Source organism: Mirounga leonina, unplaced genomic scaffold (genome assembly GCF_011800145.1).
Source record: "Mirounga leonina isolate KUSES-001 unplaced genomic scaffold, KU_Mleo_1.0 Mir_507, whole genome shotgun sequence".
NCBI lineage: Eukaryota > Metazoa > Chordata > Mammalia > Carnivora > Phocidae > Mirounga > Mirounga leonina.
In genome coordinates, this window is record NW_023270789.1 from 5,194,779 (window position 1) to 5,208,317 (window position 13,539).

Genomic DNA, 13,539 nt, shown 5'->3' on the forward strand with positions numbered 1-13,539 from the left:
AGCACACTGTAAATTTCATGAAGGGCAATTTCCTCTCTATAAAATTATAGTTTTCAAAAACACTTTTATACTAGATTTTAATAAAGGCAAGTGGTAGCAGGCATCAAAAAGTTAAGAAAAATTCTCTTTTTGACTTATTTCACTCAACATAATACCCTCCAGTTCCATCCACATCGTTGCAAATGGCAAGATCTCATTCCTTTTGATGGCTGCATAATATTCCATTGTATATATATACCACATCTTCTTTATCCATTCATCTGTCGATGGACATCTTGGCCCTTTCTACAGTTTAAGTCAAAAAGAGAAAGACATGTATCATATGATCTCACTGATATGAGGAATTCTTAATCGCAGGAAACAAACTGAGTGTTGTTGGAGTGGGGGGTGGGGTGGGAGGGATGGGGTGACTGGGTGATAGACACTGGGGAGGGTATGTGCTCTGGTAAGCGCTGTGAATTGTGCAAGACTGTTGAATCTCAGATCTGTACCTCTGAAACAAATAATGCAATATATGTTAAGAAAAAAAGAAGAAGAAGAAGAAGGTAGCGGGAGGGGAAGAATGAAGCGGGGGAAATCGGAGGGGTAGATGAACCATGAGAGACGATAGACTCTGAAAAACAAACTGAGGGTTCTAGAGGGGAGGGTGGTGGGAGGATGGGTTAGCCTGGTGGTGGGTATTGAGGAGGGCACGTTCTGCATGGAGCACTGGGTGTTATGCACAAACAATGAATCATGGAACACTTCATCTAAAACTAATGATGTAATGTATGGGGATTAACATAAGAATAAAAAATAAAATAAAATAAAATAAAATGAAAAAAAAAAGTTAAGAAAAATTCAAGGAAGGAAAACTTGGATGAGAGATTCAGCCCCATTTGGAGAAAAGTCTTTGCTTTTTATTATATATACTCCATATTTCTCACCATCTGCACAGATACCATGCAGGTCCAAACCAGTATTCCTTGACTGTTCTATTAGCAGCCTAACTGGTCTTTCTTCCACTGTGAACCCCTACACGTCATTTCTCTATGAAGCAGCCACAGTGACTCTTCACTACTTTGAGTCTTTCCTCAAAACTCATCCAAGCCTTCCCATCTCAGCATCTTAAAACTAGGTTAGGAGAACTTGGATGTTCCAGCAGAGGAAATTTTTCCAAGGTGTACAAGTTAAGGATAGTTTTAAGGGAATTAGTCACATATATAAAAATAAATCACATGTGCAAACATCTATATAGTTTTTTTAAATACAGTGCTTATTACACCTATAAAAATGAAAAATGGAATTGATACCAGACCCTGTCTCCTCCTAGTAATGTTACACACATCCAGGTCTACATGAACTAATTGAAAAAAAAAAAAAACAACTGCCAGCCATCTCGTTATGACAATCCCAATAACTTATTTTCCATGTTTAGTATTTATTTAACAAAATACAACATTTTAAAAAAAGATTTATTTATTTTAGAGAGAGAGCACAAGGGGGCGGTGGGGGGGATAGAGGGCCAGGGAGAGAGAGAATCCCAAACCGACTCCCTGCTGAGCGCGGAGCCCAATCCAGGGCTCGGTTTCACAATCCTGAGAAGATCATGACCTGAGCTGGAATCAAGTGTTGGAGGCTTAACCAACTGAGCCACACAGGTGCCCCCCAAATATAACATTTTTTGATGGATGTTGGTGTTTAAACTACATGGTGATGTTTGTTAAACCACTTTGTTTACTCTTCCATTGGATAGATTTAAAGTAATTTAACAATTTTAAAATGTCAACATTGCAAAATGTCAGTAATTGCACTCTTTGCAACTACATACACGCATGATGAAAACTTTTAGAGTCAACTACTTACAATGTTTGAGAAAATAGTTTTTCAAAGTTCTTTCCAAGGGCACAGTTTATTTTTTATTTTTTTTTTTAAGATTTTATTTATTTATTTGACAGACAGAGAGAGATTACAAGTAGTCAGAGCTGCAGGCAGAGGGAGAGGGAGAAGCAGGCTCCCTGCTGAGCACACAGCCCAATGTGGGGCTGGATCCCAGGACCCTGGGGTCATATCCGAGCCGAAGGCAGATGCTTAACCATCTGAGCCACCCAGGCGTCCCCCAAGGGCACAGTTCAAAAAATCGAGGGCTATTTCTGTATATGACCTGGCCCCCTTAATTTTCTTATCCTCATGTTCTACTACTCTCTCCCATGTTCAAACCACTCAAGCCCCACTGACTCCTTGCTGTTCCTCTAACAAGCCAAGAATCCCTGTCTGCCTCAGATCATTTGTACTTACTGTTTGTTCCTCTGCCTGGAACACTCTTCTGCAAGAACCACAATTATTGTTCATCTATCAACAGAGGCCTTCCTCAGTCATCTCTGATCTCTTTTATTCGTATTTTGTCTTCATAGTATTTATCACTCCCTGGCATATATTTATTATCAATCAATTTACTGTCAATCTCCGTTAGATTGCAAACTCCTTGAAGGCACAGATCTCCTTTCCTTTCTGCTGTAATTTCTAAAACGCTCCCTAATTTCTTATAGTAAGAGGTCGGTATTTTTGAGCGAATAAATGAAAAATGTTTCGAAGTGGCTTATTTTAAGGACTGGTACAAGCTCAAAGAATAACAGTTCTTGGGAACACTGTCAGAAGACGAGAGCACTTCAGGATCCCAATATTAAAACAGCCGCTGCACTACATAAACATCCCGAGTACTTGTTTTCAAATACAGACAAACCTTCCTGAAAGCTTCTATTACCGGTATTATCAGGGCATTTGGAACCCAACTCACGCCAGGACACTAGGTGGGACTCTCAGGACATAATATTGGGTAGATCCGTGGCTCCTCAAACTGACGCACATCGGAATCCGCTGAAGCGACTTTTCAACACTCATCTGCCCCCCCCCCCCCCACTTCCTGATGCAGGTCTGGGGTGTGGCTCTGACATCTCTGCTTTGAAAAAGCTCCTCAGCTGGCTTTCTGATACGTAGCAAACGTCTGAGAATCAATCACCTTAAGAAGCTAAAAACAGCTGTTAAGAGTTTCTTCCTCACGGGATCTTTTCAGCCTATTTCTGGCAGGCCTCCAAAAAAAGAGAGAAAAAGGCCCCGTTTCATGGCTCCCCTGAGGCACAACCACCCACAGGAACGCAGCCGGTTAAGGCACCGAGCCCCAGGAGGTCCGCACCTCGGAGCCCGCAGCCTACGGCGTCCAGCCCCGCGGCAAGTGAGGTTCGCGCCGAGACGCGCCAGCCGCTGGGGACGGCGCCGCCCGGGAGACGCTGGCTCGGAAGGGACCGGTTCCGGCCTCCTATGCTTTCCCGCTTTTCTTCCCGCACCACCGCTGTGTCCGAGCTCACAACCACTGCCGGCCAAAAGCGGCTCAACGTCAACGGCCCCGGGCTTCAAACGCTCCCAGCGAGCCGAGCGGCTGCGGCGTGGACGCAGCACGGCGGTGCCGGAGTTCGGGGCGCGGGGGTGGGGACGAGCCCCCGCCCGCTCCCCAAGTTCCCGCCTCCCGCAGGAGGACGTCCGTGCGTACGTGCGCGCCCCGCGCCCGCCCTCCTTCAGCCGCGCGACGCGAGGGCGGGGGCGCCGCGTGCGCGCGCGCTCTCGTTCGTTCGCTTGCCTGCTCGCTCTCGGCTGCCGCTCTCGCTGCGGCTGCGGCTGGGGCTGGGGGCGGCGGCGGCGGCGGCGGCGGCGCGGGCGGCGGGCGGCGCGGGGCGGTCCGGCGGGTTCAAAGAGGAAAACATGGCGGAAAACAAAGGCGGCGGCGAGGCTGAGAGCGGCGGCGGGGGCAGCGGTAGCGCGCCGGTAACTGCCGGGGCCGCCGGGCCCGCGGCGCAGGAGGCGGAGCCGCCTCTCGCCGCGGTGCTGGTAGAGGAGGAGGAGGAGGAAGGCGGCAGGGCGGGCGCGGAGAGCGGCGCGGCCGGGCCCGACGACGGGGGGGTGTCCGCGGCCTCCTCCGGCTCGGCCCCGGCTGCCTCAGTCCCTGCGGCCTCAGTGGGCCCCGGAGTCCCCGGGGGGGCGGTATCGACTCCGGCCCCAGCTCCAGCCTCGGCTCCCGCTCCGGGTCCGTCGGCGGGGCCGCCTCCTGGACCGCCAGCCTCGCTCCTGGACACCTGCGCCGTGTGTCAGCAGAGCTTGCAGAGCCGGCGTGAGGCGGAGCCCAAGCTGCTGCCCTGCCTTCACTCCTTCTGCCTGCGCTGCCTGCCCGAGCCGGAGCGCCAGCTCAGCGTGCCCATCCCGGGGGGCAGCAACGGCGACATCCAGCAAGGTGAGCGGGAGGCCCTGCCCGAGGTCTGGGCTGAAGGAGATTTGCGGGGCCGAGGAGGATCTGGGGACGGAGGTGCTCGGGCCCGGGGCTGCTCGGACCGGCGCGATTCTGAGGGGTGAAAGGCACGGCCTCGGGACAGTTTCCAGAGAAGGTGGACCCTGGGAGATAGGGGAGGGTGAGGGGAGGGGTGCCGGCGGCGAGAGGCTGGGGGAGGGGACACCGGCTGCAAGGGAGGTTTGGGGTGTGCGGATACGGGCCGGGAAGGCGTGGACTCCGGCCGAGCGCAGGTTCGGGAGCTGGTGGCCTCGGACAGAGAGAGGAGAGAGGGTCCGGGAAACCGCTTTGGAGGAGTGTTGTGGGGGAAAAGGCCTGTAGCGGGAGAGGTGTTGAGGGAGCAGGTAAGCGGGAAGGGTTGTGAGGACGAATTGCTTTGGAGGGAAGGACTTGACCTGTTCCAGGCTAGGGGAAAGAAGGACTAGGGACTAAATAGAGGAAGATAAAGGGTATTGGAGAGTTTGGGGCTTTGGGGCTGAGAGAAGCTGTCTGGTGGAAAGTAATTTTAGGATGAGATTGGGAAGGAGGAACTCCGGACGCGAAAATAGCTTTGAAGGGCCTGCGTGTTTAGGGAAATATCCTAAGGTTCAGGGGTGAAGGAGAAATGAACTTTGAGGGGAATTGGGATTCAGAGACAGCTGGGTTTCATTGCACATTAACGAGCCCCTAGTGTTCCAGACAGTGTGCTAGGATTGAATAAAACTCTGAGTGAAGAGCTCATTCATAGTCATATAGGTGAAACATACCCAACGTGCGGCAGTGGCGGTGGGTACTTGGTACAGTGGTTGTGACAAATCAAGAGAAGGTCAGGGGAACTTCACTGAAAAGGAAACCCTTGAGAAGGTTTCTTGAAGGGTGAGTTGCTCACTGGATTGGGGAGTTTTCAGGGCGCAGGCTACTTTACACATACCTGGAGCTGAAGGTTAACTAGTCATTATCAAATACATTAATGTTTCTGCCATGAAACGTACAAATATCCCACTAATGGGCTAAACATAAATAATTTACCACAATTCAGGGTGGGTTTTGTTGTAAATTTATGAAAAACTTTAAAATTTCAAAGCTCTTGAAATTTGGAACTGCGGGTAAGAGATGGCTGACCTGTACTAAAGGGTTTGGGATTAAGCCTGTAAAGTGTATCTTGTACAGTGTAGACTAAAAGGAGTCCCTGAAGGGCTTTTTTATCAAGAGGATAAAAGGATCACATTTGTGATCCAAAAAGATCACTTGGGGGCATATTGAAGGGTAAGGGGAGGCAGGGCTGGAGGAAGGGAATCTTGACAGTAATATAGAGAAATGAGCATTTGGAATTAAATGATAAGAGGTATTAAAGAAGGAAGCATTTTGGCATTTGGGAAAGTTACGGACTTTGTGAGACACATTTGAGTTTGGATGTCTACTTTGTTACGTCCCACTTGTGATTTGGACAGATTAATTTTTCTTAGCCTTAGTTTTTTCAGTTGTGAAATAAGGACAGAATTGCCTACCTCATGGGGTTATTGATAGAATGAAGTGTGTAAAGTGACTAGTGCATGGTAGTTATTAATGAAATGGCAGCTACTTAATTCGTAGTAGTAACTAATTCTAAGTAGCCATGGGAATGTGGATGGGGGGTGTCAAGATTGGTGTGGGGGAGACAGATGTGTCTAGGCTGAGTTCCAGGTTTCTTGTTTGGTGGGTGGCAGTGGTATTAATGCAAATAAAAGAATTCAGGAACAGAAGCAGGTGTGTGTGTGGTGGAAGGAGAATATAATTTCAGTTATGGATGTTTTGGGTTTGAAGTATGGAGACATAGAGGTAAGAGTGTTATGTTAAGAATAAGGATTTGATTGATGTTGAAGATACGAAGTGATAACGGGTGTATAGAGGGTGGATAATGGGTGTAACTGCTCATGGCCTCATGAGTATAGCAAGACGTGTGGGATTCAGTGTTCTTGTGGGAACCTGGATTAGGTGAGAGAGAGAACACAAGATGAAAATTGTGTTTGACTGATGTGGCTGAGGGACTTGAAGTTATGAAATTGGCTCTCTGATATTTATGCAGGAGAGAGAGAGTAATAGTCTGTGAATTCCCTCTTCATTTTCCATCCTTTGTTTTTGCACTAGGAGCAGTAAGTAGATGGGATTAAATATTGTCATTTTAAGATAATGTTGCTTTCCAGCCAGTCACTGAAACAAATTAAGTCTGGAAGTCACCATATTTTTAGACAGGGAGTCTAGAAAATAATTTGTTAGTATTAGCTCCTGTATGTGTCCTTTGCTTTGCTCTTTAAAAAAGCAAGCATGCTATTCTAGAAGAACACTGGGTTGGGGTCAAGGGACAGTTCTGCCACTTAACTGTTTTCTGTAAAGGAGGTTTGTAATGTTTCTGCGCCTCAGTTTATTTCTAAAATGTATCTAATAGTCCTTTACTTATATCTCAGTAAGTCAAATGAAATAATAAATGTGAAAATACTTTTATAAACTGTGAAATGCTTTGCAAATGTGAGTATTATGGAACACTGGTTCCTTCTCTGGTCTAGGGAGCCATAACTGGTAACTTAAGTCAACATGTTAGGTGGTTTTGAAACAATGACAAATGCATTACCCTTCCTTCTAACTGGCCTTTTTTCTGTTCCTCTAACACACCAAAGTTATTCACACTTTTTAGCTGTTCCTTCTAGATCAGTGTTTCTCCAAGTGTAGTTTCTGGACCAGCAGCACCAACATCATCTGTGATCTTGTTAGGAATGCAAATTCTTGGGCCCCACTCCAGACCTTCTGACCAGCCATCTGTTTTAACAAGTCCTCCAGGTGATTTTGATGCACGCTAAGTTTAAGTACTTTTCTTTAGGGAAGGGTTCCTCACTTCAGATGTTGCCTCCTCAGAAAGGCCTTCTTTGTCTCCCCTTTAAAAAAAAAAAAATTTAAGGCTTTACTTTTAGAGTAGTTTTAGGCTTATAGCAAAATTAAGAGGAAGAAATAGGGATTTCCCGTTTATCCCCAGCCCCCACACATGCACAGCCTCCCCCATTATGAATATCTCCCACCAGAGTAGTCCATTTGTCACAGTTGATGGACCTACATTGACCTATCATAATCAGCCAAAGTCCATAGTTGACATTAGTGCTCATTCTTAGTGTTTGTACATTCTGTGGGTTTGGACAAATGTATAATGACATGTATCCATCATTATAATACCATACAGAGTATTTTCATCACCCTAAAAACCCTGTGCCTCACTGTTCTTTTTAAAGTAGTCCTCCAGGTCACTCTCATTATCTTTTTTTCTTCATTGCACAGCTAAAATCTAAAATGTTTTGTTTTTCTTTACTCCTTTATCTGTTTCCTACTAGAATATTGTAGAGTGAATATTCAATAAATATCTTTTGAATGAATAAGAATCATCTGGAGAACTTTTTAAAATGCCATTTTGGGAGTTTCAGAACCTCAGTTGATTTGGGGGTGATACTAGGAATCTCGTTTTTTTAAAAATTTTATTTATTCATTTATTTTAGAGCGTGCCCATGAGAGCAGGGGGAGGGGCAGAGGGAGAGAGATAATCTCAAGTAGACTCCATGCGGAGTTGGATGCCCAGTGTAGGGCTCCATCTCATGACCCTGAGATCATGACCTGCGCTGAAATCAAGAGTCAGATGCTTAACAGACTGAGCCACCCAGGCACCCCGAGGAATCTCATTTTTAACAAGTACCTCATGTGATTCTGATTCTGGGACCTACTGTACTTTGAGAAACACGGATTTAGATATTTTGACAAGAAAGGCTGATCTATTTACTTTTGAAGTATTTGGAAAATCAAAAGAGATAAATTAGTATTTGTTGAATCTCAACGGTAAGCTTTTAAAAGTGCTTTGTGATTTTTAAAAAATTCTATTTCAGGTTGAGTTCAAATAGCTGTCAGTAGAGGGTGTGTATGGATCTGTAATGTATCAATAAAAATACAGATTTGTATTGATGCATCTGAACAAATTCTCAAATGACTTTTTTTTTTTTTTTAAAGATTTTATTTGTTTATTTGACAGAGAGAGAGAGAGCACAAGTAGGCAGAGTGGTAGGCAGAGTGGTAGGCAGAGGGAGAAGCAGGCTTTCTGCTGAGCAGGGAGCCAGATGTGGGGCTTGATCCCAGGACTCCAGGATCATGACCTGAGCCGAAGGCAGCCGCTCAACCGACTGAGCCACCCAGGCGCCCCTCAAATGACTCTTGAAGGGGATGAGACTTTTATATAGTAGGGCACATCAAGACAGCATGGTGATATGCATGAACTGGATTGAGAGTAACTTGCATTGTGTTCTGCTCTTAATTGTCTGTGTAACCCTGGGTAAAGCACTCAGCAGCCTCTTCAGGTCTTCTGCAATATGAACAGTTTTGAGTTCCTATCCTGTAAAATTCTATGATTGTATTGTCTTTTATGCCAACTTTTTATATCTACATAATTTTAATATTCTTATTTGTGGGAAGTGATGGAAGAATCAACATGGAAAAATTATTCTATTTCTGAATCTTCAGCTTATTGTGAAAAGTCTGAATGGCAACCTTAAATGGGGTAAGCGGGAGGGGATACCTCTGTCTGTAGTGTGAAGAGCACCTTCTCACGATAGTTCTGTGTTTTATCACTGAGCATGGTGAGCCACTCTGGGGAGCCTTCTGTTTGAGCCCTTGGAAATTCTTGCTTTAAGAGTATATATATACTATATGGCAGTTTGCTAGTTCTGTGGCTTATCTATTTGGGATTTTTTTAGGCCCTTCTTTCTCTAATGACCTATTTACATAAACAAGCTTGAGTTTTTGAATGATAATATAGTCATCAGCAAGCAGTCATTAAAGATGTGTCAAAGAAAACTGAAATACTTTTGTGGTTGGTTAAGTGCTCTGTGGTTGGTTAAGTGCACACAATTCAAGACTCAGAGTACCTGAATTCATTTTTGAGCTCCACCCTTTACTACTTGAATGTCTATGAATAAGTTACTTAACATCTGTAAATTGAGAATAATAATGACACCTACTTCATAATGTTCTTGTGAGGATTCAATGAGTTAATACATTGTAAAGTGCTTCATATAGTGCCTAATACGTGGTAAGACCCCCAAAACTATTATTTCTGTTGTCTTCCAGTTGTCCCCCGTTGTCTTTATGAATGCCTCTATTCAGTAAGCAGAAAGAAGAGGAAGTAGGATAAATTGTTGGTGTTTTTCTAGGCTTTTCTGACATCTAGTGATGTATAGCACACCTGACAAAGTCATTTGCATTCCAGTCTCTCCAGCTACTTAAAAATTTATAACGTGAAAACTTGTAAACTAATGTTGTAAGACCTAAGTCTTTACAAGGTCTACTGTCTGTACATCAAAAATTTTAGAAGAATCTAACTGCTTTTTCTTTTTTTTAAAGATTTTATTTTGACAGAGAGAGACACAGCGAGAGAGGGAACACAGGCAGGGGGAGTGGGAGAGGGAGAAGCAGGCTTCCCGCTGAGCAGGGAGCCCGATGCGGGGCTCGATCCCAGAACCCTGGGATCATGACCTGAGCCGAAGGCAGATGCTTAACGATGGAGCCACCCAGGCGCACCTGCTTTTTATTTCTTTACCTATATTCTTAGCAGACACTAAGTGGGAATACCTTAAAGTAGTGATTCTCAAAGTTGGTCCTTAGAACCTTGGGGGGATTACTCTGATATGCCTTCAGACATTGGCAAAGTTAAAACTGTTTCCTTTCTTTCTTTTTTTTTTTTAAAGATTTTATTTATTTATTTGACAGAGAGAGACACAGAGAGAGAGGGAACACAAGCAGGGGGAGTGGGAGAGGGAGAAGCAGGCTTCCCACTGAGCAGGGAGCCCGATGCGGGGCTCAATCCCAGGACCCTGGGATCATGACCTGAGCCAAAGGCAGACACCCAACAACTGAGCCACCCGGGTGCCCCAGAACTGTTTTCACAATAATACTTACTTGTTATTTGCCGTATTCACTGTTTTGATGTCTATATTAGTGATGCAAAAGCAGTGATGTGTAAAACTGCTGGCACCTTAGCAGGGATTAAGATAGTGCCTCCAAACCATAGTAAATGTCATTGTATCTTTACCACCATACACTTAGAGTAAAAACAGACACAACAACGAAAAACATGCTAGTTTCATTTTGTCTTTGATGAAGCGTTAGGACACTATTTTATTAAATTTTGATTTTTAATAATCTGTGTGATGAAATGGGAAATGTGCATAAAATGCTTCTGGTGCAGATTGAAGTATAAGAAGTACTTGTGCAGTTGTTTGAATTCCAAGCTGAATTAGCTTCTTTATTTTCGTAGAAAATAACTTTTACTTGAGACAATGATTGACAAACTATGGTTTTCAGACATGTGTGTTTGATAGCCATTTTTTCAGAAATGAATGAATTGAACCTGTCAATTCAAGGAAAACAACTGACCTATGTCGCCAGTGGTAAAAATTGAGCTTTTCAATGAAAAGTAGAATTTTGGAAAAAGCTTTTATGTGCAACTGTGAGTTTGATAGCTTCTCAGTATTTAAAGCCTTTTCTGATGAGATTGGTAGGTGTATCAAAGTATCAAAAATTGTTTTTAAAGATTTTAGTTATTTATTTGACAGAGAGAGAGAGAGAGAAAGAGAGCACAAGCAGGGGGAGTGGCAGGCAGAGGGAGAGGGAGAAGCAGGCTCCCTGCTGAGCATCTGGGATCGGACCCTGGGATCATGACCCAGGATCATGACCTGAGCCGAAGGCAGATGCTTAACCGACTGAGCCACCCAGGCACCATCAAATTTTTTTTGATAGTGTGCAAGGAAATGTCAACACAGTGAACCGATATTTTCCAAATGACCAGTTGACCAATGCAATGCATTATGTTACAAAATCATGCATAGCAAAGGGATTCAAAGTGTAAAACAGACCAGTAGATTTTAATGTAAGGGAGTAAAGTTAATATGGTTTGAAATTCCACATTTCTACTGACATTTAAGAAATAAATACACTTTAGGGGCGCCTGGGTGGCTCAGTCAGTTAAGCATCTTAAGCTTCCAACTCTTGATTTTGGTTCAGGTCATTATCTCAGAGTTATGAGATTGAGCCCCATGTCTGGCTCCAAGTTGTGTGTGGAGCCTGCTTAAGATTCTCTTTCCCCGGGCGCCTGGGTGGCTCAGTCGTTGAGCATCTGTCTTCGGCTCAGGTCATGATCCCAGGGTCCTGGAATCGAGCCCCGCATTGGGCTCCCTGCTCGGCGGGAGGCCTGCTTCTCCCTCTCCCACTCCCCCTGCTTGTGTTCCCTCTCTCGCTGTGTCTCTCTCTGTCAAATAAATAAATAAAATCTTTAAAAAAAAAAAAAAAAGATTCTCTTTCCCTCTGCCCCTCTCCACCCTTCTGCTCGTGCACACACTCTCTCACTCTCAAAAAAGAAAAGAAATAAATTATATATATATCTCTCTCTTCACTTTATATATACGTATAGATACAGGTTACATACACGTACACATATATACGTATATATACACATTTAAAAAATTTTAAGTAGTCTCCATGCCCAGCATGAGCTCACACTCGTGACACTGAGATTAAGAATCACATGCTCTCGGCACCTTGGTGGCTCAGTTGGTTAAGCATCTGTCTCCGGCTCAGGTCATGATGTCAGGGTCCTGGGATCAAGCCCCATATTGGGCTCCCTGCTCCATGGGGCGCCTGCTGCTCCCTGTCCTTCTGCCTGCTGCTCCCCCTGCATGTGCTCTCTTTGTCAAATAAATAAATAAAATAGTAAAAAAAAGAATCACATGCTTTGCCAACTGAGCCAGCCAGGTGCCCCGACTCTGTATATTTTTGTATTATAATCAAAGAATATCCACACTGTTGGGGCGCCTGGGTGGCTCAGTCGTTAAGCGTCTGCCTTTGGCTCAGGTCATGATCCCAGGGTCCTGGGATTGAGTCCCGCATCAGGCTCCCTGCTCCGCGGGAAGCCTGCTTCTCCCCTCTCGCTATCCCCCTGCTTGTGTTCCTGTTTTCTCTCTCTCTGTCAAATAAATAAAATCTTAACAAACAAACAAACAAAAGAATATCCACACTGTTGTTTGAAGGGCCATTAAAATAGTCTTCCCTTTTTTAAAATACACAGCTGTTCGGGGAGCCTGGGTGGCTCAGTCGTTAAGCGTCTGCCTTTGGCTCAGGTCATGATCCCAACGTCCTGGGATTGAGCCCCGCCTCGGACTCCCTGCTCAGCAGGAAGCCTGCTTCTCCCTCTATCACTCCCCCTGCTTGTGTTCCCTCTCTCGCTGTGTCTCTCTCTGTCAAATAAATAAATAAAATCTTTAAAAAAAAAATAAAATACATAGCTGTTCTCTTCGTATTCTTCAAAACAGTCTGTCATACAGATTAAATGCAAAAGCATACATTCAGGGATCTGAATATATTAATTAAACTGGACATTAAAGAGATTTAAAAAATGTAAAAGCAATGCCACCCTTAATTAAAACCTTTTTGTTTTGGAAAATATAGTTATTTCTCATAAAAATGTTGTTTAAACATGCAGTGGTTTTATTTTTAAATGAACTAATAGACCATTTATTTTATTTTTTTTTTAAGATTTTTATTTTTGAAAGAGGGAGAGAGCATGTGAGCAGGGGGAGGGGCTGAGGGAGAGTATCCTTGGTGAGCGTGGAGCCCACCTTGGGGCTCGATCCCACGACCCTGAGATCATGACCTGAACTGAAATCAAGAGTCAGTCACTTAACCGACTGAGCCACCCAGGCGCCCCTAGACCATTTATTTTTAATTAAAAGAAAGTGAATTATTATCAACTCTTACAATATTAACATTTTAAAATTATGAATTTTTATTTCTAATATTGTACATATTGATGGATAAAACCCATCTAAACAAAAGCTCTGTGAGGTCCTCGGTAATTTAATAGTGTAAGACGGATCCTGAGACCAAAAAAAGACATAAAATGATAATGCAGTTGCTGGGAAGAATGTCAGATCATAGGATAGTGGAAGGTGGCAAATTCATATGTTTATACGGAATAACTGAAGTTGACATTTTTTAAATAGCTCACTGTAAGTCTGCTGATTTTATTTTTTCATATTTATGACTGGTTGAGATCTATCACTTTACTTTCTTGAGGACAGATTCAGAGTTTGGGCTCATGGTGTTCGATACATTAACCTATGTCTCTTTTGTTGCCACAAACTGAAACTCTGTCCCTAGCCAGCTTCTAGAATGGACATTGGTCCCAA

General features: G+C 44.2%; 1 protein-coding gene across 2 annotated transcripts in view; it reads left to right on the forward strand.

The window, feature by feature from the left end:
- Positions 1-3,722: 3,722 nt before the first annotated feature.
- Positions 3,723-13,539, forward strand: part of TRIM33 (tripartite motif containing 33) — a 119,657-nt gene continuing 109,840 nt past the window's right edge. For both annotated transcript variants that reach the window (XM_034990242.1, XM_034990243.1), the window contains exon 1: positions 3,723-4,261. In XM_034990242.1, coding sequence (XP_034846133.1) covers positions 3,736-4,261 — 526 coding nt within the window. In that variant the 5' untranslated portion in view covers positions 3,723-3,735. The remainder of the gene's footprint in view (positions 4,262-13,539) is intronic.